At 43.6% G+C, this 19,575-nt stretch overlaps 4 protein-coding genes across 6 annotated transcripts; 1 reads left to right on the forward strand and 3 right to left on the reverse strand.

Annotated features, from left to right (window-relative positions):
• Positions 1-61: 61 nt before the first annotated feature.
• mob4 (MOB family member 4, phocein) lies at positions 62-3,747 on the reverse strand. Its single transcript, XM_084689259.1, has 8 exons — positions 3,615-3,747; positions 2,861-2,923; positions 2,256-2,356; positions 2,106-2,148; positions 1,784-1,870; positions 1,582-1,661; positions 1,273-1,384; positions 62-944 (listed from the first exon to the last, which is right to left on the reverse strand). Exons 1-8 carry the CDS (start codon positions 3,672-3,674, stop codon positions 813-815), a joined length of 678 nt encoding a protein of 225 aa, XP_084545385.1. The 5' UTR covers positions 3,675-3,747; the 3' UTR covers positions 62-812.
• Positions 3,748-3,926: 179 nt separating this feature from the next.
• On the reverse strand, positions 3,927-6,715 carry hspe1 (heat shock 10 protein 1). The gene is made up of 4 exons (XM_084689260.1): positions 6,556-6,715; positions 4,713-4,868; positions 4,468-4,557; positions 3,927-4,123 (listed from the first exon to the last, which is right to left on the reverse strand). The coding sequence occupies exons 1-4, from the start codon at positions 6,556-6,558 to the stop codon at positions 4,073-4,075; spliced, it is 300 nt and encodes a 99-aa protein (XP_084545386.1). The 5' UTR covers positions 6,559-6,715; the 3' UTR covers positions 3,927-4,072.
• Positions 6,716-7,176: 461 nt separating this feature from the next.
• On the forward strand, positions 7,177-13,286 carry hspd1 (heat shock 60 protein 1). Its single transcript, XM_084688246.1, has 11 exons — positions 7,177-7,302; positions 8,745-8,920; positions 9,135-9,470; positions 9,614-9,709; positions 9,828-9,921; positions 10,029-10,197; positions 10,359-10,458; positions 10,570-10,815; positions 10,982-11,156; positions 11,501-11,679; positions 11,836-13,286. The coding sequence occupies exons 2-11, from the start codon at positions 8,747-8,749 to the stop codon at positions 12,004-12,006; spliced, it is 1,740 nt and encodes a 579-aa protein (XP_084544372.1). The 5' UTR covers positions 7,177-7,302; positions 8,745-8,746; the 3' UTR covers positions 12,007-13,286.
• Positions 13,216-18,861, reverse strand: coq10b (coenzyme Q10B). 3 transcript variants are annotated; one of them, XM_084688249.1, is made up of 6 exons: positions 18,706-18,836; positions 17,818-17,948; positions 16,611-16,763; positions 15,744-15,936; positions 15,537-15,638; positions 13,216-15,308 (listed from the first exon to the last, which is right to left on the reverse strand). In XM_084688249.1, exons 3-6 carry the CDS (start codon positions 16,736-16,738, stop codon positions 15,141-15,143), a joined length of 591 nt encoding a protein of 196 aa, XP_084544375.1. In that variant the 5' UTR covers positions 16,739-16,763; positions 17,818-17,948; positions 18,706-18,836; the 3' UTR covers positions 13,216-15,140. The 3 variants fall into 3 exon arrangements, with proteins under 3 accessions (XP_084544375.1, XP_084544373.1, XP_084544374.1); XM_084688247.1 differs by lacking the exon at positions 17,818-17,948 and having other exon boundaries at positions 18,706-18,861; XM_084688248.1 differs by lacking the exon at positions 18,706-18,836 and having other exon boundaries at positions 17,818-18,698.
• Positions 18,862-19,575: the final 714 nt, after the last annotated feature.

Below are 19,575 nucleotides of genomic sequence, written 5' to 3' on the forward strand. Positions count from 1 at the left end.
CGTTTGTTTGTATACCTTTCAGCTGACAATCACCCCCCCCAGCAAAACACATAGATGGGTAAACAGTCTTTTTACATTTTTATTAAGACATCGTGAAAATGCATGTCAACAGTAACAAAACATTTGTTCATCAAAAATAAAAATACAGTGGGGTGGAAAGACAAGAATCCTCCCACACAATAACTTAGGATAAAGGAGGATAAAGGTTTACTGAGAGCAACATGGAAAAGAACAGAAGCCAGAAAGAAATTGAGGAAAAGCAAAGCCGAAGCACCAGACGAACATGGTATTCGGTAGATGAAGAGGAAAGGGGAGGGTGGCAGGGGTTATGTACAGGGAAACCAACCATGTGTTTGCCTCAACGACACATGCTATGGTTACATGGGTTTGCAAATCCAGCTGCTTAAAACATGAAAGCAAGGTCCCCCTACAGAGTAGTGAGAGCCTGTCCCAGTCCAGAAACAACCCACTTGCAGATCTGAAAGGATAGGGAAGGTCTAAACTGGCTTTAAGTCCCAGTACATTGAGCTATATAGGCCTCGCTTGTCAAGCAGCTGCAGCTGAACCACACGGACCTCGGATAGACGTCTTGTTAGCTTGCCTTAAATCTCTGATTGTCCAATTATCTCAGATCTCCACTGTACTGTAGCTTTGGGTCACAGAACAACTTCTCTGAGGCATATACCATAATGTGGGTGGATATGACGATAAATGATGCTCAACACCAGTGCAGGGGCAGCACTATCTAGGAGGTTGGTTCTGTTCTGGGCTCGTGTCTGTAGTGTGTGTGTGTGCCTCCACCATGGCCACGCTCAGGCTTCGCTCTCTGCCGTGGGGGTGTTCTGGACTTCCTCCTCCAGGATGGGAACGATGAGGTTGTCCTTTGACATCAGGTTATACTTCATCACAAAGCGCGTGAACCGATGGCATAGGAACGTCTCGTTCTGCACAGGGGGAAAGAAGAAGAGAGATTTTTAAGGATATAAGAGGATATATTTAAGGATACATTAAGTACCACGCAATTATATAGCAAGTGGGAAAGAAAAAGAGGAGGAACCTACAGCAAAAGTCAAATTCAGAAAAAGACTTGGAGGAGTGTGACATGCTCTTCTGTTGCTAACATTTACGAAACAACATTTCCAGACTCTAATACATTGCCACAGTTGTGGAAATGGTCATTAAACCTCAGGAAACATAATGTTTCACAAATGCCTTGGTAACAGTGCTCTGGTATCTAAAGTTGGAACTGTCTGTGACAGTGAGACTACGTACCTCATACTTGTCAAATATCTGGCGGTGGTGGAAATAGGCATGGGAGAATATCCTGTATATGCGGCGACACACTGAACCCAGCTTGGCCACAGATGACTCTTTGATGCTCACCCTGAAGAGACCAGATTTTTAACCCATGAGGAGGGAGAAGTGGAGCTAAAATCACAATGTGATTCAGCATTGTCAATCCAGGTTATGATATGCTTCTTCATAATACTCACCGCGGTTGGCTCAAAGGCAGGGTATGATGCCAGTCCTACAATAGGTTGGTAGTTTGTATGATAAAGTGTGTTTCATGACAAAACTTACCTGCTAGGAAAATACTTGTTGCTGTTGAGAAGGCAGGCAGCTCCGTCCAGCGTGTGCCTGGTGTAGTCAATCGCAGGACACTGCACAAAAACAGAAAAAAAAAAACAACAACTGTCACTAACTGTCATCCTATAATCCTGTTACAACATGGTTTTACGGCAAATAGCACTGTAGGTAATGGTCTTGATGATTTAATGTCCACCTCTTTGGGGGTCTTGTGGGCAGCACAAAGGAAGATCCACTGTTCTGTGGCTGTCATCTGGGTGCAGGTGTCTGGGTGGCACTCACTCTGTGGACAACACAAACAAATTCCACAGTGTAAAAGTCAGACCTGATCTCAACATTTTCTTTATTTAATCCAGGTGACTTGTATTAATCTCAAATAATAAGATGAATGTGAAACTGATGCCTACTATATCGAACAACCAGTCGTATCAATTAATATATCTGCATTTGAATATGGTAATTGGAAAGTGACGACTTAAAATGCTGTTTCATTGGCTGGTGTGTGGGCAGGTACCCACCTGGAGCTTGACAGCAAGTCCATTCAGCTCTAGACAGAACTGCCTGTTTTGCAGAGCCAGAAAGGAAGTGGAGAAAGCAAATTGTTTTTAAAACACTGATTCTATACAACTTTCTCAGAATAGAAGGCATACTGCTCCCAGATGGCCTACCTGAGGTGCTCATACTTCCACACTCCTTCATCCTGTCCCTCTGGTGGCTCCAGGATCTTATCAATGTTGGAACAGTCGGACCGGATGTTCTGCTGAATATACTAAAGGGAGAGAAGCCTTAAGCCACTGACAACGAACTAGATAACTCGTCAAAACTCGTCAAACCTCCCTTAAGGCCACAGCTTGTTTAACTTTTTATATAAAAGCTAGCCAAAATGTCATGCAATATATGAGAGTTTAGGGTTAGGCATAATGTTTAACTTTAGTTTTCTTCAATGTTGTTTGGGATCATTTGCAAGCCAATGTTCGTATTCTGTGAAGTTTAGTCTAGACCAGTGGTTCCCAACCCTGGTCCTCAGGGCACCCCTGTCCTGTATGTTTTAGATGTTTCCTTGCTCCAACACACCTAATTCAAATGAATCATAAGTGGTCATAAGCAGGCTTCTGCAGAGTTGGATAATGGCCAGGTTCATTTGAATCACGTATGTTGTAGCAGGGAAACATCTAACACATACAGGACAGGGGGTCCCGAGGACCAGGGTGGGGAAGCACTGGTCTAGACACTCGATCTCATTTTTTAAACAGAACCTGCTAGTACACCCCACCTGTTGTACAGCCAGCGTGCTGTCCATTTCCTCAAACGATTCATCTGGCCAGTTGTAGAAATCCTAAGTATGACAGGACGGTCAAGACGTTACATAGACGTCCAAGTTAAACACATTTTGTCAGTCAGAGGGTTGACTCGATGACAATGACCAATGTAAACAAATAGTTAAATTTAGGTAGCCCCAGCAAGATGATGCTACAGGTTAGGTAGTCAACATTTGCTAGAAGTTCAGCGACAGAATGTTAATGTAATGGCAAGTTATCAAATAAACAAGTCAACAGCATACCCGGCTATGAAGTATTATCATTGATATCAAACTAATAATGTTAGCTTTAGAGCTAGCTATATAGTAGAAGCTGCTATCCAATCAGCTAGCTTTCATTAGCATTTAGCAGCCAGTTGCTAGCTAACTAGCTACCTTCCAAGCTAGCATTGAGAACGCACGACTATACGCCAGAACGTAATCATTAGAAACAGTATTGATTAAAACCGAGTGCTTAGAAAGTATAACTGCAGATCTATGCCAAGCTAAAGTTGGCTTCGCAATTTATTTTCACAATTTGACAAGTACAGTATCCAACAGACATTTCAGTCACTGGGCCGATCTTTCCTATGCTGGGGAACTGTCGTATCCAAAAGATACCCACTCTTAATCGAGTTTCCCCTATTAAATCTGCACATGGACACAGCTTCTGACCACACAATAAGCTATTTTTTTAAACTATAATTCGTCCCTATTGGTGGAATCCCACCTTTGCTTTGGTTCCAGGCCGATTCCTCCTGAGAACTGCAGTACCCTCCGCCATGACCATCTCGACAGAATACCCGGATGCTTCTCTTGCGGACCCGCTAATAGCTAAGGCCACTGCTGCAGCAGTGAGTCAGACAGGAGATGTTAAATAAGACCCAATGTGTTATTTGTCCACAGTTACAAATAGTGTGTCAATTTAATACATCCGAGTACATCAAATGATGTGTGAAATCATGCCATATGGACCACTACACCAGACACTTCTGCAATACTGATGTCTATGTTAAGAACAAAACAAAAAATCAGACACATACAGATTCAGTAGGTAACTTTATTAATGTAACAAAACATGATTAGAATTATTTACAATTGAACAACATAGAAAAGGAAAAAAAAGGACGTGAGGCCACTTTTAACTTTCATGGGATTGCTATGATTTTACATGTTGAAGATAGGATTTTAGTCTACATATTTCCCCAAGATATCGGCATCACGGAAGAGAAAGTAGTCCTGAAACACAATACGTTAATAAATTAGAAGAAGGCAACAATCATAGATTCAAAATAAGACAATTCCATGCTTTAGAGTTAAGGGATTTTGTGTCTTTCAACATGTGACCCAATCAAACATTTATCAGAAGTCAACTTGTGTTTGACCCTGTCACCATAAATACTGCACCCAATTGGGGCCACTTTATCTAATATGTTCCGGTAATGTACCTAAACCTATACTGACATTACTATAAAAACGTTAGAATTCCTCTCATCTTTACTACGTTTTACTGTACATTTCCCTTTTATAAATCCACAGTATCACCCATCAAACAAATACCTGAAATGTTGTTCCTGACATACCTTGTCTTCCAGGGATACTTTAGTTCCACCATACTCTGGAAGGAGGACCTTTTCACCAACTTTGACACACACAGGTTGAAGATCTCCATTCTGGATGAGATGACCAAAACAAAAGCAATAGAAATATATAGTTAGACACAGGTCAGACGTACGATATATAGACTTCAAACGATAGTATTGACTTTCTTCCAGAAAACAATTATGGAGTGGTCCCAAGGCCTAGATGAACCAAGTTATTTGGTTACCTTGTTGACAGAGCCGGGTCCCACTGCCAGTACAGTAGCCTGTAGAACCTTGCCCTGGGCCTTCTCTGGCAGCATGATGCCCCCCTTGGTCACAGTCTCAGCGGCCACACGCTCCACAAGCACCCGGTCAAACATGGGGAGGAACCTTCTGAAAGCCTATGGAGACAGAGGTAAAGATACAATTATACAAATCTTATTAGGATTATTGTCACTGGGGCTGTCCAAGTATAAACAATATTAAATGGCCACAAGGGGGAGTCTTAATGATGAATTATAGAAAAAATGGAAGGCTTGAGTATCATGAAAAATGCCCATTAGATGTTTTCTTTTTCCACAGTACATCTACACACAATTTAAACTCAATGAAAAGTTTTCAAAACCTTATTGTAAGGAAAAACTATTAATATTTAGTTACAAATGTGGTACACTATCTGTAACTGTTTTTACTTAGTTACAGCTAGGAACAGTCGGGAGATTATGAGATTTGTTAACAACCAAAGTCAAGGCAGAACCCCCCCCCCCCACACACACACACACACGGGTCAAAAGACAGGCAGTTTGGAACAGCTGACTGAACTGCCTGTCTGTTAGGAACAGATGCATGTGTAACCTTGAGTGAAGGTCATGTGGAGGAAGGGGGTGAATGAGGATTGAAGAGGGGGTGGAGCAGAAGAAAATAAATAGGCTGAAAGACAAGGTATTTGGGTTCCAATCTGTTGACTCTCTGGTAGGGTACGGGGGGGGGCATGGGGGAGGTTGAGTGCAGACCTTCACTCCCTACCTATCAATGTTTACCATCACTGTGAAGGCCAAAAAATAATAACTGATTCAAACAGGGATTTCTCAGTACATTTAAGAATAAATCAACTGGTGCGCCGTCACAGTGCCTTCCATTACCTCCTCCTGTGGCAAGCCTTGTGCTGGGTCTAGCTGCCTCAAAGACATTAAGAGATATCATTCAAGGTCTTCTTCAATGACTTGACTAGGCTTTCTAACTTTACTCTGATTTTTTAAAACATTTCAGATGCGTTTCAAAAATGGTTTTATTGGGATAGACCGGATATGGTTGGGCTTATTGTAATTTTACGTTTTCAACATACTTGTTAAATCGCTGTGGCAAATATGTATCACAAAAATGATGTTATAACACTTTAGTCTCAAGTCTGACGTAAACTGGACGTGACGACAACGGAACCCGGAAGAGGTGTATGAATCGCCGGTAATTCATTTCACGTTGTGCAAGGACACTGTGCAATGAATTTGTTAACACTCAATGGGTCAAAACATTTTTAAATATATATTTTATGAATTACTAGTTACACGGCTACTAACACGGGAATTAAATCCAAACATGCACCAACTTCAACATGACTATGACCAGTTTATTCAATGGTTCATTAATAAGGGTTTAAGACATAGGGGATACTGTGACAAAAAAAGACAACTTGAGTGATCTTGATACACAAAATTAGTGTTATGGGTGTGAAATGCAAAATACTTTAGCAATATCTACGCAATTTCATCTGTTGACCGTTCGGTCTGTTTGGAACGTCTGTCCATCTCATACAAAACTGGATTACTCGTTGGCTAGTTTAGACTCTGTTGAGACGTAGCCTATTTTGTTGACAGCAACATAATAGACCTGACCTTGTATAGTTCGATACAGTTATTAGCACTAGCTAGCAACCTTGGTTGGTTAGCCATTTACTAGAAAACAGTTCTATGAAGAGGTTAGCTATCGAGTAGCTAATAATATGAATTAAGAGATTGCATATGTATTTTTCATTCCATGCACATCGACACCGTCAATTTATGTGTCACATGTATAAGTACAAATGCTTACCATTGTTGTATGTGCAAAGTCTCTGAGTCCTTGTGATGTTAAGCCCCGTTTTCTTAGCCTGGAAAGAGAGAAAGAGCGTGGATCTGAGATCTGACACTGAAGGAGAATGGTACCACGTGAAGAAATCAGTACAACAGTTTGCGCATGCGTGTCTTCAGGTGCCCCCCAATTTTGCGATTCTAGAATGTTCTATAATCTATTACGCAACGCAAAAAATCTCTCAGTTTGCTACATGGACGAATAAAACAACTAATATACAGTATTATTATGTCAACTGCAATGAAAGCCCTGCTAATTTGTAGTGCGTACATGTGATTTTAAGTAGCACCGAAGTTGCACAATGTCAACTTTGACCTCTCTTTTTTTCTCCAATGGCACACACGAAAATTCTGGAACTCTGCACCCGGGAACGAGCATGCATTTGTTTAAGCACTGACAGTATAACATTATAAAGCGTCCTATAAATAAGTTACCTAAAATATTAAGTATGTGTAAGTCTTCCACAATCTATTTAACAAGAAATACTATTCTAGTATTCGTAAAATTCTAGAATAGCAACATGTATTAGTTTATACATGGTCAGGGGTTTACCGGTAAATTACCCGGATGCGATGTACCATGTGCAGTTCTGTCTCTGAACTGAAGCACGGTTGCACCATCACTGCCCTCTCTTCACCACATTATATCATTCCGTGTCCAACCGACGAGCAATTCGTGCAGTCTTCAAACAATTCAACAAGGAAGGAAGTAAGTACCTATTTTACAATATTTGTTTATCTTTATGGAGGTAAGGATTATGTATACGGACATATGCAATGAACTGAACTGTCATTCTTTTTTAGCTGGTATTTTTGGGGTGAAATGGTTTAGCCACAAACGGTAAAGCTAGCTAGCACTAGCTATGGTAATCTTTCCTCACCCAAGGACAGTAACAACTATACGTTAGTGTTTCATTATGCACTAATGCTTGATATTAAGCAATGAAGAGGGTCTATTGAAATCAGCTCCCGTAACGTCTGATGGCAAACCCTCAACAGTATTTTTACGCTAATCGTCTTTACATCTTTATTTTGTAACAATGTTTGAATGGTGCGTCGTCATGTGCTTGCATAAATGGTAAATCAACGATTGTACGAGTTACTTAAATTGTACATCCTTAATCCAAGCACGGATTATTGTTCAAGCTAGCGGCAGTCAATGGCAAAAACTAGTTAACTAGTTAAATCTGGCAGATTGCTCATCTGTCACTAATTTGTCATGGTAATGCAGACTTCAGTTTAGAGCACAAAACAGTCAAGGTACCGTTTAATTCCTAAATGGAGGTTTAATTAGTTACTTGGAAATCACAGTGGGCATCCTTCTCATTCATTTGGCAATTCAGGGGGAGTCATTTCCGCGCATGCTGTGTGCGTTTTTGACCTTGTGACGCGTGACCTGAACACTGTCCATGGAACACACGTGGGTGCCGTAGTAAAGTGGAGATTCCGTGTCATTGTATTACTCCTCATTGATTAACAATTAGTAAATCATTCGGAGGCGTATTATTTTATTTCCGTACAACCTTGTGTGGATAACCCATCGTCAGTACTACTACCAGGACCTTGGAACAAGAAAAAAATGCTTGTAGGCTTCTGAGAACTTGTACTCCTGAGTTCAAACCTGAAAATCATGAACAGGTGATAGTCAGATGGCGAGCCAGCTCCGTTGCAGTTGCACATAATATAATATCAAGCTAGTATGTATTCTAAATGTTAAAGCTATTTATTGAGTTATGATGACTTATTATTACGTCGTATTTAATCTTCCCGGAAATTGAAGTCACCCCTTCCCCAATACTCTTGCTATACATTAAATGGCCACTAGGGTTGTAGTGTGCCAAACTGACTGTCCTTGCATGACTTCTGGGGGAAGGGATGTCTTGGGAACATGATGGTCATGTGCAACAGGTTAACTTAAGTCATTTTGTGTTTTCACTTCAACATTTCTCAAATGCCAGTGTATGTATGATAGGAAAAATTAAAGCCAGGACTATTGCGAAATTGTACTTATCAACTCACATATTTGAGTTGGCAGAGTAATTGCAGTGCCTGGACTTGGCATGTGCTTTACTCTTTCTCCATTCCCCCCTTTGTCACTCAAATCCCATCTGTTTCTCACGTTTCCTTCTATCTCTTGTTTCTTCTCCACAGCAATGCTGCGTCTATCAACAGTGCTGAAACAGATGAGGCCGGTGTCCAGGGCACTGGCCCCCCACCTCACACGCTCCTACGCCAAGGACGTGAAGTTTGGAGCTGATGCCCGGGCTCTCATGCTGCAAGGAGTGGACCTGCTGACAGATGCTGTCGCCGTCACTATGGGACCCAAGGTATCCAAGATGTTTATTAGCCATCTAAAGCTAAGTAGTGGAGAACTGATTTATGTCTGGGGTAACTACAAACAGGTTTCAAGGTGGTCATAAAATAACGACTCCCCTTCTGATCTTTCTTTTAAAATGTGCCTTCTGATTTGTACGAAATTATTTTTGTACTTCCTTCCTACCAATCTAACCGTCCCTCCCCCCCACCACTCGTTACTTACAGGGTCGAACTGTCATCATTGAGCAGAGTTGGGGCAGCCCCAAGGTTACTAAAGATGGTGTGACTGTTGCCAAGAGCATTGAGCTGAAGAACAAGTTCCAGAACATTGGTGCAAGGCTGGTGCAGGATGTAGCCAACAACACTAATGAGGAGGCTGGAGACGGCACCACCACTGCCACTGTTCTGGCCCGTGCCATCGCCAAGGAGGGCTTTGATACCATCAGCAAGGGGGCCAACCCTGTGGAGATCCGCCGTGGCGTCATGCTTGCCGTTGAAACAGTCATCAATGAGTTGAAGAGGCTGTCTAAGCCCGTCACAACTCCAGAGGAGATTGCACAGGTACGTACCGGGTTTGGGACTCAACAAGTTTAAAAGAAAAAGCAGAGTTGGCCAAGCTTTCCAAATATTTATCAAGAAATTATATATACATCAAGAAGGCGCTCATAGGATGTAATGACTGAAATATTTACCGGACTCCCCAGGTTGCCACCATCTCTGCCAATGGAGATGTAGAGATTGGTACCATAATCTCCAACGCCATGAAAAAAGTGGGCCGCAAGGGTGTTATTACTGTCAAGGTACGCCATTACAAATCAGTCCATCAGTCCAAATCATCCAATTGTACAACCACAATCTCCCTTTTTTGTACTCTTCTCTTCAGCATTAAATGTTGTGTATTTCTCTCCCCCCCCCCAGGATGGCAAAACTCTTCATGATGAACTGGAGATCATTGAGGGGATGAAGTTTGATCGTGGGTACATCTCCCCCTACTTCATCAACACAGCTAAAGGTAACTCCTCTCCCTCTTTAGTTCACCTCTTTCGCCCAAGTCCCACAGAGGTCCTTCCATTCTTGACCCCACCACGGCCTGACTTCATTCCCTCTGCCTCTCCTCAGGTCAGAAGTGTGAGTTCCAGGATGCCTACCTGCTGCTGAGTGAGAAGAAGATCTCCAGTGTCCAGAGCATTGTGCCAGCCCTGGAGATTGCCAACCAGCACCGCAAACCTCTGGTCATTGTGGCTGAGGATGTGGACGGAGAGGCGCTCAGCACCCTGGTCCTCAACAGGTATGTCTGTCCACTAACCACTCCTCCAGCCTGGTCCACTCTTAACATGTCACAATGACTTGTACTTTCATTTATTAATGCCCAGACTGGAATAATCAACCCTAAGACCAGACTCTGAGATGTTATGATTATTAAGCTGTACTCTTTGTGTCTTTGCTCAGACTGAAGGTGGGGCTCCAGGTGGTAGCAGTGAAGGCCCCAGGTTTTGGAGACAACAGGAAGAACCAACTGCATGACATGGCTATTGCCACCGGTGGCACTGTAAGTACATTTGCCACTAAGCACTGACTTGGTCAGAGTAGAAAGGTGTATTTACATTATGGTGAGTAGAGAGACCCATGATCCAACATGACCACTCTTGCTGTTCCTCAGGTGTTTGGGGATGAGGCGGTGGGCGTGGCCCTGGAGGACATCCAGGCTCACGACTTTGGACAGGTTGGCGAGGTCTTGGTTACCAAGGACGACACCATGCTTCTGAAGGGCAAGGGGGATGTGGCACTCATCGAGAAGCGCTCTCAAGAGATCGCCGAGCTGCTGGAGAGCACCACCAGCGACTACGAGAAGGAGAAGCTCAACGAGCGTCTGGCCAAGCTGTCCGACGGGGTGGCGGTTCTTAAGGTGAGTCGTGCACAGGCAGGGCGGGAGGGATGGTGTTTCTTAAGAGCAGCAAAGGGCACGTGTTCCTTATGGAAGTCGTAGCATAAGAGGCTACCTGCTCGACGGACAACAGAAACACTCCTGTCTCCTACACAAATGAGTTTCTGACTGGGCTGTTTCATTTCAGATCGGAGGAACAAGTGATGTGGAGGTGAACGAGAAGAAGGACCGTGTGACGGACGCCCTCAACGCCACGAGGGCAGCAGTGGAGGAGGGCATCGTGCCCGGGGGCGGCTGCGCACTGCTGCGCTGCATCCCTGCCCTGGACAGCATCAAGCCTGCCAACGAAGACCAGAAGATTGGTAAGTCGGTAACCTTCTGGAGATGGACATTGAGCGCACACGTTCAGTTCCTATATTGTCCCAGTGCGGGAAATTCGGTTTGCAGCAGAGACAGTACGCAGCAGTACAGCACTTTGCCAAAGGTTACTACTTGTCCAGCGCCCGCATTCTCTATATGGACAAAACGAGATATACACAGTAACGCTGCTAAGAGTTTTTCTTCCACTCCTTTTCATAAGTTGGGAGATGTAAATACATTTATTATAATATCTCCTTTATCTAAAATATCAAGATTTGATCATCGCCAGGCAGAAGTTGACAATGACTAATGAATAAAGTCTTAATTATTCTGTGCCTCTTCCCAGGTTTGGAGATCATCAGGAGAGCACTGCGTATCCCAGCCATGACTATTGCCAAGAACGCTGGTGTAGAAGGTTCGCTTGTTGTGGAAAAGATCCTGCAGGGAGGACCTGAGCTGGGCTACGATGCTCTCATTGGAGAATATGTCAACATGGTGGAAAAGGGTATCATTGACCCCACTAAGGTATGCTTTCCCCTCAAACAGTTGTTACTTTCAGAACTACCTTCATGCTTTTGATGGACTGAAATTGACTCTCTCACTCCCCCTGCTGGTACAAGTTGTTATTGCCTCAAAGGTAACTGGTCTCTCTGCCCCCCCCTCCCCCCCCTCTCCCTGCAGGTGGTTAGGACCGCACTAATGGATGCTGCCGGTGTTGCCTCTCTTCTCTCCACTGCTGAGGCTGTGGTCACAGAGCTGCCCAAGGACGAGAAGGAGATGCCAGGCGGCGGGGGCATGGGCGGTATGGGAGGCATGGGCGGCATGGGAGGCATGGGTGGCGGCATGTTCTAAGTGCCCTGGCCACACGCGCTATACAGACTAATGAGCAGATTGAAGAGGCCGGGAGGTTGACAGCTGTCCCTCCGACCTCATCAAACCTGCTCAAACTGACTGGCCATGAGTTTGTTGGAGCTGCAAATGGATGAAGAACCCCCACTACTACAATTCAGTCTATCCCCCTCTCCTCTGGAGGGCAGCCTGGGCTTTCCCAGCCCCTCTCCGTCCCTCCATCTCTGACTGTGGCCTGATGAGGCCCTTCAAGCCCTGATGAGGCCACCGCCCCCTCCCCTCGTTTACATCTCAACCTCATGGCTGTCATACGTCATTAACATTCGCACACAGCTGCAACCTGCTCTGGTGTAGTTAATGGTTGAAATGCTCATCTGTGAGAATAATGTAATGCTGGTACAAATAACATTTAGGCATTTCTGTGTAATATTAAATCATGAAGCCTGTCTTGCACTACTGACACTTCATTGAGGACATGCAGAGAAACACTTAACTTGGCAAATATTCTATATAGATAATAGAGGGGTGGGTTCCACTGATCTTGGCCAGGAATGTCACTCGATAATTTCTTTTCTTGTAATGTTTTGTTAATTTCAGTCTTGTATCCTTTTTTTTATATCTGTACTGGTTCTCCCCTACTTCAGACTTCTGGGGAAACCTTTTCGGTCAATTAAACAGATTTTCTTGCCGAGCATTTGTCATTTTGTCAATTCTGGTATGACTCACGCTGTATAGTATGACTCATGCTGTATAGTATGACTCATGCTGTATAGTATGACTCATGCTGTAAATGGTAACTGAAAGATCTACACCCTCAATTATATCATTGGACATATTGGAAAAGAGTGCCTCGTTTACAAGTCCGAGTGTCACCAGTCCAGTTTGACTAAATATCTTCTAACAAATATTTAAATCAGAGGGTTGCTCAATGCACCCAGCTCTACCGTGGAGACGGGAGAAACACAGTTTGGGTGGTTGAGTTGGGCTCCATTTACAAAACAGATTAAGGTCTCGGCTCAGTTGTAGTTTTTTTTTGTTGTATGTGAAGGCTGTAGGTGTCCTCATGAGGTCAGGTTTTGGCCATCTGTGCCCGCTGTTAAACTTTGAGCCGACATTGTTCTTGTGTTTAAGAAGCTTCATCAGTTTCTGGGACATGTCAGTGTGGTCTCAGCACATAGACACCCTACAGACATGCTACAGTGATCATTCAACTTCTGTATTGTATGATGTTTATTGATAATTAGTGATTTTTTTATTTAAGTAAAATCCAATGTTCTCAAATACATTTGCTTCTTGCATTATTGCATGTACTCATACCCAGGGGCCATCTCCAGATGAACAGCCACAGTGGGTGTCCAGCTGCTGTGTGCACATGAGGATCTGTCCAGCAGGAGTCATGGTTAACTGGCATAACTTAGTGGCAGCTCTATTCTGGTCTCCACATGATTCCTCTATTTCTGGCCAACCACGAGACTGGGAATCAGTCCAAACCAGATGTTGACAAACACAACCGACATTTAACACAGAGAACAAACACTTTTGTTTTATAAAAATAGTTTATAAACCATGCAGTTGATTGATTGACCCATTAAACACCATTTACATTATAAACCACAACCCCTAAAACAAGGAAATACAATTTTTGTTTAGCTTGTCAGCAGTGTCAACCATGTCCTCCAATTCATATTTACATGTGTCCTTAATATCCAGCTTAATAAATATAATACATGAGAATGCTGTTTTAAAGATAAATATGCTGCCATGTTCTTTAAAAGTCACAGCGGTAGTTACAGAGTTGGAATTGAAAGAATATCTAAACATAGACCCTTAATTCTGAAACCTATATTCCAATGGAGAGGTAGACCTGAGATGATTTGTATGCTGTGTGAAATCACCTCAACTCTTACCTCATAAGTGCACAGGGTGTTCGACCAGGGCGCTGGTCTGGGACTAGGTACCACAGGGGTTGGAGCTAGGGACTGGTCTGGGACTAGGTACCACAGGGGTTGGAGCTAAGGGCTGGTCTGGGACTAGGTACCACAGTGTTGGATCTCGGGCAGGTCTGGGACTAGGTACCACAGTGGTTGGAGCTGGGGCCTGGTCTGGGACTAGGTACCACAGTGTTGGATCTTGGGGCAGGTCTGGGACTAGGTACCACAGGGGTTGGAGCTGGGGGCTGGTCTGGGACTAGGTACCACAGTGTTGGATCTCGGGGCAGGTCTGGGATTAGGTACCACAGGGTGCAGGATGGTACTTCAGTGTGACAGCAATCTGACTGAGCCTCTGTCAAGCCAGTTTGGGCCCTTTCAGAAAGTCCTTGCCTAACAAAAAGCAGCTGCATTTAAAACACATTCTGATATTGCACAATATTAAAATTAAGTCCACTGCACTGCAATATCTGAAGTCTGAAACACAACACTTGTGTTCCAAATCTTGCCCTTGAAGCAAAGCACACAGTAGATACTTCTCTAGAGAATATGTACGCAAAAAGCAGCACCTCTTGAACTATTTGGTTTATGTTGGAAAGACATGGCCGTACGTGCACTATTCTTATAATAGATACCCCCACACAGTTTCTCTGGCTCAATGAAAAGCATGTCCGTCCATTTTTTTATCCAAATGAACTATAGTACTGTTTGTTATCTGCCTACCTCACAGTTATCTTATGTGGTATCAAGTGGTAGAGAACAATAATATGGCATCAATCAGTCCAGCACACCTCTTCGTCTGACAAGCCTTTTAGAACCCTCAACCTTCTTCTGCTCACATAGGGGGAGGAGGGAATGGAATTAGTTGTAGGGTGGTTGTCTGGTGAATTGTTTAATAGACTAAACCACAGTGTCTAGGCCCTGTTCTGTACCTGCATCCAACACTATTGTACTGCACTCTGAGTGTCTGCATATCTATTTGGGTGTGTGTGGTGTTTGTGCATAGATTATCAGGATGGGGGGGATTATCAAGAACGAGGTTCAGCGACAAGCTGAATGAAATGGTGCTTTTCTAACCAGGCACTGCAGTGTTCAGTTCACAGTCTTCCCTCCCACGCTCCCATGTGTTAAATGTGTCTCCTTCCCTTGTATTTGGCTCTCCCTAGCATGGCTGAGTCCATGTATTTGTGTCTGGGTTGAGGTGGCACACTACGTGTGGTGGACTTCGTGGAACATGAGCTCGCGGGGGATTCTCGTTTCAGCGCCGTACTGCTTGCAGGCCTCGCGCTCAAACGCAGACACCATCTGCTTCACAACCTCGTCAAAGAAGACGGTGGCCAGCTGAGAGTGGAGGAGGGAGCGGAACTCAAAGGAGATCTGCAGGCGAGAAGGAAGAGGGAGGGGGGGGATTTAAAACACGAGGGAAATGTGAGATGGGGGAGGGAGGGGGGTGTGCGAGGCGAGTATGTGCACGTCACAAGACGAAAACGTTACCAAGAGGAGAGACACACATACCCACACATCCACTGATACATGTTTTGGCAGAACATGACTCTCTCGCTCACGCAAGCACCCAAACAACCGCATGTGTGGCCCTGTACTTACAGCAAAGTCGAGGGTGCAGGTGCGAGGGTAGCCAGGGAGGCCTGGGCTGAAGCGCCAGACTGTCTCTAGATGGTTAAACAGGCTACCGTCTGAACAGGCTGCCTGTGGGGGGGGAAGAAAATAATAATGACCACAGTGGTCAGAGAACAATGCACCTTTCTATGCTTGTACGGAGATACTGCAAGTAGAGCTTGTGCCTGGCCTCACCTTGACCAGATGAGGGCGTACGGTGGTGACCAGGGAGGTGTAGTTCTCTACCACCGGGGGAAAGCCTACACTCAGCTTGGCCTTGCAGAAGCCAGAGCGACGGAAGACCACGTCAGACTTCTTACACCAAGGGACAAAGTGGAGGTAGTTCTCTACGCCAGCCACCACGTCATACATCTCTTGCATTGAGAAGCTGAGATACGGAGAGACAGGAGGATAGAGGAATGGGAAAGAAAGAAACCATCATTCATTTGAAGGAAATTAGTCGTAAACTACTAAGGGACTTCATCTACTTTTCCACCCTCCCTACTTTATACTAGGTGGCGAGGTAATATATCCCCAAAGTAGTTAATACATTGTGACTGCAGTCACAGACATGTGAGTAAATGAGATAGGACAAGTTATATATGGTATAGTGATCATGTAGGCCTGGTAGACCACAGCTGATTCCCACCCATGTGTTGCGTAACTGCTAGCCTGCACCGGGACATACTTGCTTCTATTTATAGTAAATGTACTGATAGTGACCTTTCCTTAGAGTACGCAAAAGTACGTCATAGACTGACATGGGTTTCCATATACTATAATATATGACCTATATTCACTCAAGAATATAGGTCAAATATTTCATTGATATCTACGCATGTAGGGGTAAGTATCTGTTCCATTGTAAATTTATAAATCTCCAACCAGCACCAGTGCATGACTTAAGAAATGCTAGTCATGCACATGGGTCTAAGATAATGACCAAACCCAGAGCCCAAAGGGGCCCAAAGACCCTGCCCAGACAAACGCTAAGCCACAGTTTATACGCTGAGAATTGAGCTATCGGCTACAAATGGTGGCGCGGCACTTTTTTAGACTGACCCTATGATGCGTCTCTCAGAGTACTCCTTCCTCTTGTTGAAGGTGCCTGCCAGGCTGAAGAAGCTACGGGCAGGCACCTGCATGGAGCGGCTGGGCGTCGCCACCAGGAGAGGTGGCAGCCGTGTCATCAGGATCCCACATGAAGACAGGTACCTGGGGCCCGAAATAAAGCAAACGTGTTATTCTGAGAAATATTGGCCGGGAAAACAGGGTGACCTAAGAAAATGTGAATAGGACATTTTTTCTGCTATATGTAAAATGTGATCCATATTTCACACCATAAAGGATATGTGGGTTGTTGAACACGATTTTGGATCTCTGACTTCATTCTTCCAAATAATGTGGCCTTTTTCAAAAGCAACTTCTCACACCTGTGATGAGCAATAGCTCAGGACTTTCCATCTGACAACAATCTGTCACTCAAATTGAGCAGCTTATTCTAAGCAGAGTGGAGACAGAGCAATGCAAGTGGAATAAGGTCAAGGGCTCTAACTTTATTACAACCCTTTGTATATGTGGTACACACAGGGGTGACATACTAAAAGGGCTGGCTACATTTCAACCATTTTCCATCCACATAGAATAGTAGCAGGAAATGATTACACCATTATACACTCAACAACATATCCAAGGTCTTGAAAAGCTCCATAAGGACTTTTTGAATAGCTTAGGCCAAAGTATATGGCTTCCCTGAGAGATAAAGGTCCTGTAACTGGTGAAATTATGAAAATGGTCTCACTGTGTCCCCAGGCATATACAACAATAGCCTACTGTTTGTAAGTTTTCAAAACCTTTATTTGCCCTTGGCCTGTTAGCTACTGCAGATTCAATGCCAGAGCAGGTACTTCAGACCTCACACTAGACTAATTGTAACCAACCCATGGCTGCAGAGTTAATGGTAAAACCCCTCTAATCACAATAGATGAAAAAATGCATTCCAGACAGCAAATGTATTTTTTTTTTTGTATTTATCCACTGAGGAGAGGGCGTTTAGAGACATTATGGCTACCAGTCAGCATCTTTGTCCAATGTATATTGCTGCCTACCATCCAACAGCTGCAATGTCCCTGGCACTAGAAACGGACCATCCGTCATAATGTAGGTAATGCCAACTGGTTTTGATTTCAATACCATTGTTAGGATATCATTCCAATCGGTACAGGATTATTTTATCCCACAAATCTAGTATCTGAATTCTAACACTTACACCTTATTGCACTTGCTCCACAGGTGGTTGAAGTCTGGGAAAGTCTGAAGTCTCTCACAGGGGTGGATTTTTGGGGGCTGTAGTCTCAGAAAGTGAAACTCTGGCACACAAAACCAATCTCTGCCGGTGGTCTGGTATGCACGATCCGGTATGCACAATAAGAGATTACGTTAAACAGGTATCTGGAAGCGTTGACTCATCCAGCTTTACTTCGAGTTACGCGTGGCTAACCGGTTTAGCCCTAACTAATGCATGTGCCTGGCTGCAATGTTCAGTCCCCCCGATGTTAGCCAACCACTTCAGTATCAGTGAAACCAGGGCGTATCAGGTTGCCAATATCCACACAACGCAATACTACAATGTCACATAGCTAGTTAGCTATAGCCTATATGATATAGTATATCATGAAGATAGTTGTATTTATTAGAGCAGGTGTAAGTTTATTTCAGTATTGTTCGATTTTGCGGTAGGAATCTCCTTCCGATCACTGTCGTGTTCACTTTAGACCGACCACTGTACAGACTGTACGATACAGTACGGTATACAGTACAGTAGTTAGAGCTAGCTTAGTTAGCTTCACCTCAATAATGCGGGTTACTGTGTTGGCTAGCTACTTACATAGCAAACGTTGTAACTAGATCTGTCTAGTTGTGAAACTAACCTGTTTGGTCTTGACATGAGATGCTTCTTGATAGTTAACGTTAGATAGATAGGGCTAGTTGTGGTAGTGTTACTTTTTTGTCGTTACAGTTTGAAGCTAGCTACAGTAGTAGCTAAAGTAGCAATCAAACACATTAGCTAGTCAGTCATATTGACCTATAGGCTACCTAGTACAGTAGTCTATCTTAACTGTTGTAGAACTAAACTTAGAGCTATATCAAAAGTTACCTCACGCCATTCCTTGATGGTGTCTTCCGGCTGGACGTGGACGGTAACTGTTTAATACACTCTGCTACCACTCTCCTCAGGCTCCCGCTACCTCTTGCCATCTTCGCACAATGCTGATTTATTTCGGTTGTCTCCTCGCTTGACAGAAAACTGTAGTTGTCTACAGAGCCCGCCCCTCCAGGGGCTGCACCCTGAATATTGGTCTATGATTGGTCAATAAGGATTTTAAAATCGTTTTCATTTGTCGCTCTTTATAGCTGTCAAAAAGTCAACTATTGACGTATGTTTTTGCATAGCGTGCGCACAAATGTCACAAGATGTGATATTGAATTGCTTTGACTTAATCGACTTACATTGTTCATGACACCATGGATACTAAAAAAAACGAAAAAAATCCCTAACAATAATGTGACAAGCAATGTAACAACAATGTAACATAAGTGCGTTCCATTTGCTAAAAACTAATTATGGTAGTGTTTTCCAAATCCTTCCCAATCGCTGATTACGTAGCCAAGATGGCTTTGACCATATCGTGACCATTGACATGCCACTGTATAACAGTCTATGATTAATGAAAGAGTTCCCTCGCGTCTCTTTCACTCTCCCAAGATGCATGGAAGGTACCTTGACACCTTTTTCATTTAAAAAGTGATATATTGATCACTTTTTAACTTTAAATGATTTTGCTTTTAATACAAATGGTTATTTAAATCAGTATTATTGAAGTACCGGTAAACTATACTCTCGGCTAATGCTTTGATGTGACAGCAGTCCAAGTTATTTTAGTCTTGGAAAATGTCAATCAGAGAACAGACGGATCCTATCACCTGACACCTACCCATCAAACTAAACATCAGGGGTCATGTCATG

This window comes from Hypomesus nipponensis, chromosome 23 (assembly GCF_054491055.1).
Source record: "Hypomesus nipponensis isolate SF chromosome 23, ASM5449105v1, whole genome shotgun sequence".
In the NCBI taxonomy this organism is placed as follows: domain Eukaryota; kingdom Metazoa; phylum Chordata; class Actinopteri; order Osmeriformes; family Osmeridae; genus Hypomesus; species Hypomesus nipponensis.

Excerpts from the sequence above, each read along its gene's own strand:
- mob4 (XM_084689259.1), bottom strand. The coding sequence starts at position 3,674 with ATGGTCATGGCGGAGGGTACTGCAGTTCTCAGGAGGAATCGGCCTGGA. Across the intron at positions 2,357-2,860 it reads GCACGCTGGCTGTACAACAG|TATATTCAGCAGAACATCCG; the intron begins GTGGGGTGTACT and ends CTCTCCCTTTAG. Across the intron at positions 945-1,272 it reads AGATATTTGACAAGTATGAG|AACGAGACGTTCCTATGCCA; the intron begins GTACGTAGTCTC and ends CCCCCTGTGCAG.
- hspe1 (XM_084689260.1), bottom strand. Across the intron at positions 4,558-4,712 it reads GACCCGGCTCTGTCAACAAG|AATGGAGATCTTCAACCTGT; the intron begins GTAACCAAATAA and ends CATCTCATCCAG. Across the intron at positions 4,124-4,467 it reads AAGTATCCCTGGAAGACAAG|GACTACTTTCTCTTCCGTGA; the intron begins GTATGTCAGGAA and ends ATTGTGTTTCAG.
- hspd1 (XM_084688246.1), top strand. The coding sequence starts at position 8,747 with ATGCTGCGTCTATCAACAGTGCTGAAACAGATGAGGCCGGTGTCCAGG. Across the intron at positions 9,710-9,827 it reads AGGGTGTTATTACTGTCAAG|GATGGCAAAACTCTTCATGA; the intron begins GTACGCCATTAC and ends CCCCCCCCCCAG. Across the intron at positions 10,198-10,358 it reads AGCACCCTGGTCCTCAACAG|ACTGAAGGTGGGGCTCCAGG; the intron begins GTATGTCTGTCC and ends GTCTTTGCTCAG.
- coq10b (XM_084688247.1), bottom strand. The coding sequence starts at position 18,806 with ATGGCAAGAGGTAGCGGGAGCCTGAGGAGAGTGGTAGCAGAGTGTATT. Across the intron at positions 16,764-18,705 it reads CCATCAAGGAATGGCGTGAG|GTACCTGTCTTCATGTGGGA; the intron begins GTAACTTTTGAT and ends TTCGGGCCCCAG. Across the intron at positions 15,309-15,536 it reads CCTGCACCCTCGACTTTGCT|ATCTCCTTTGAGTTCCGCTC; the intron begins GTAAGTACAGGG and ends TCTCGCCTGCAG.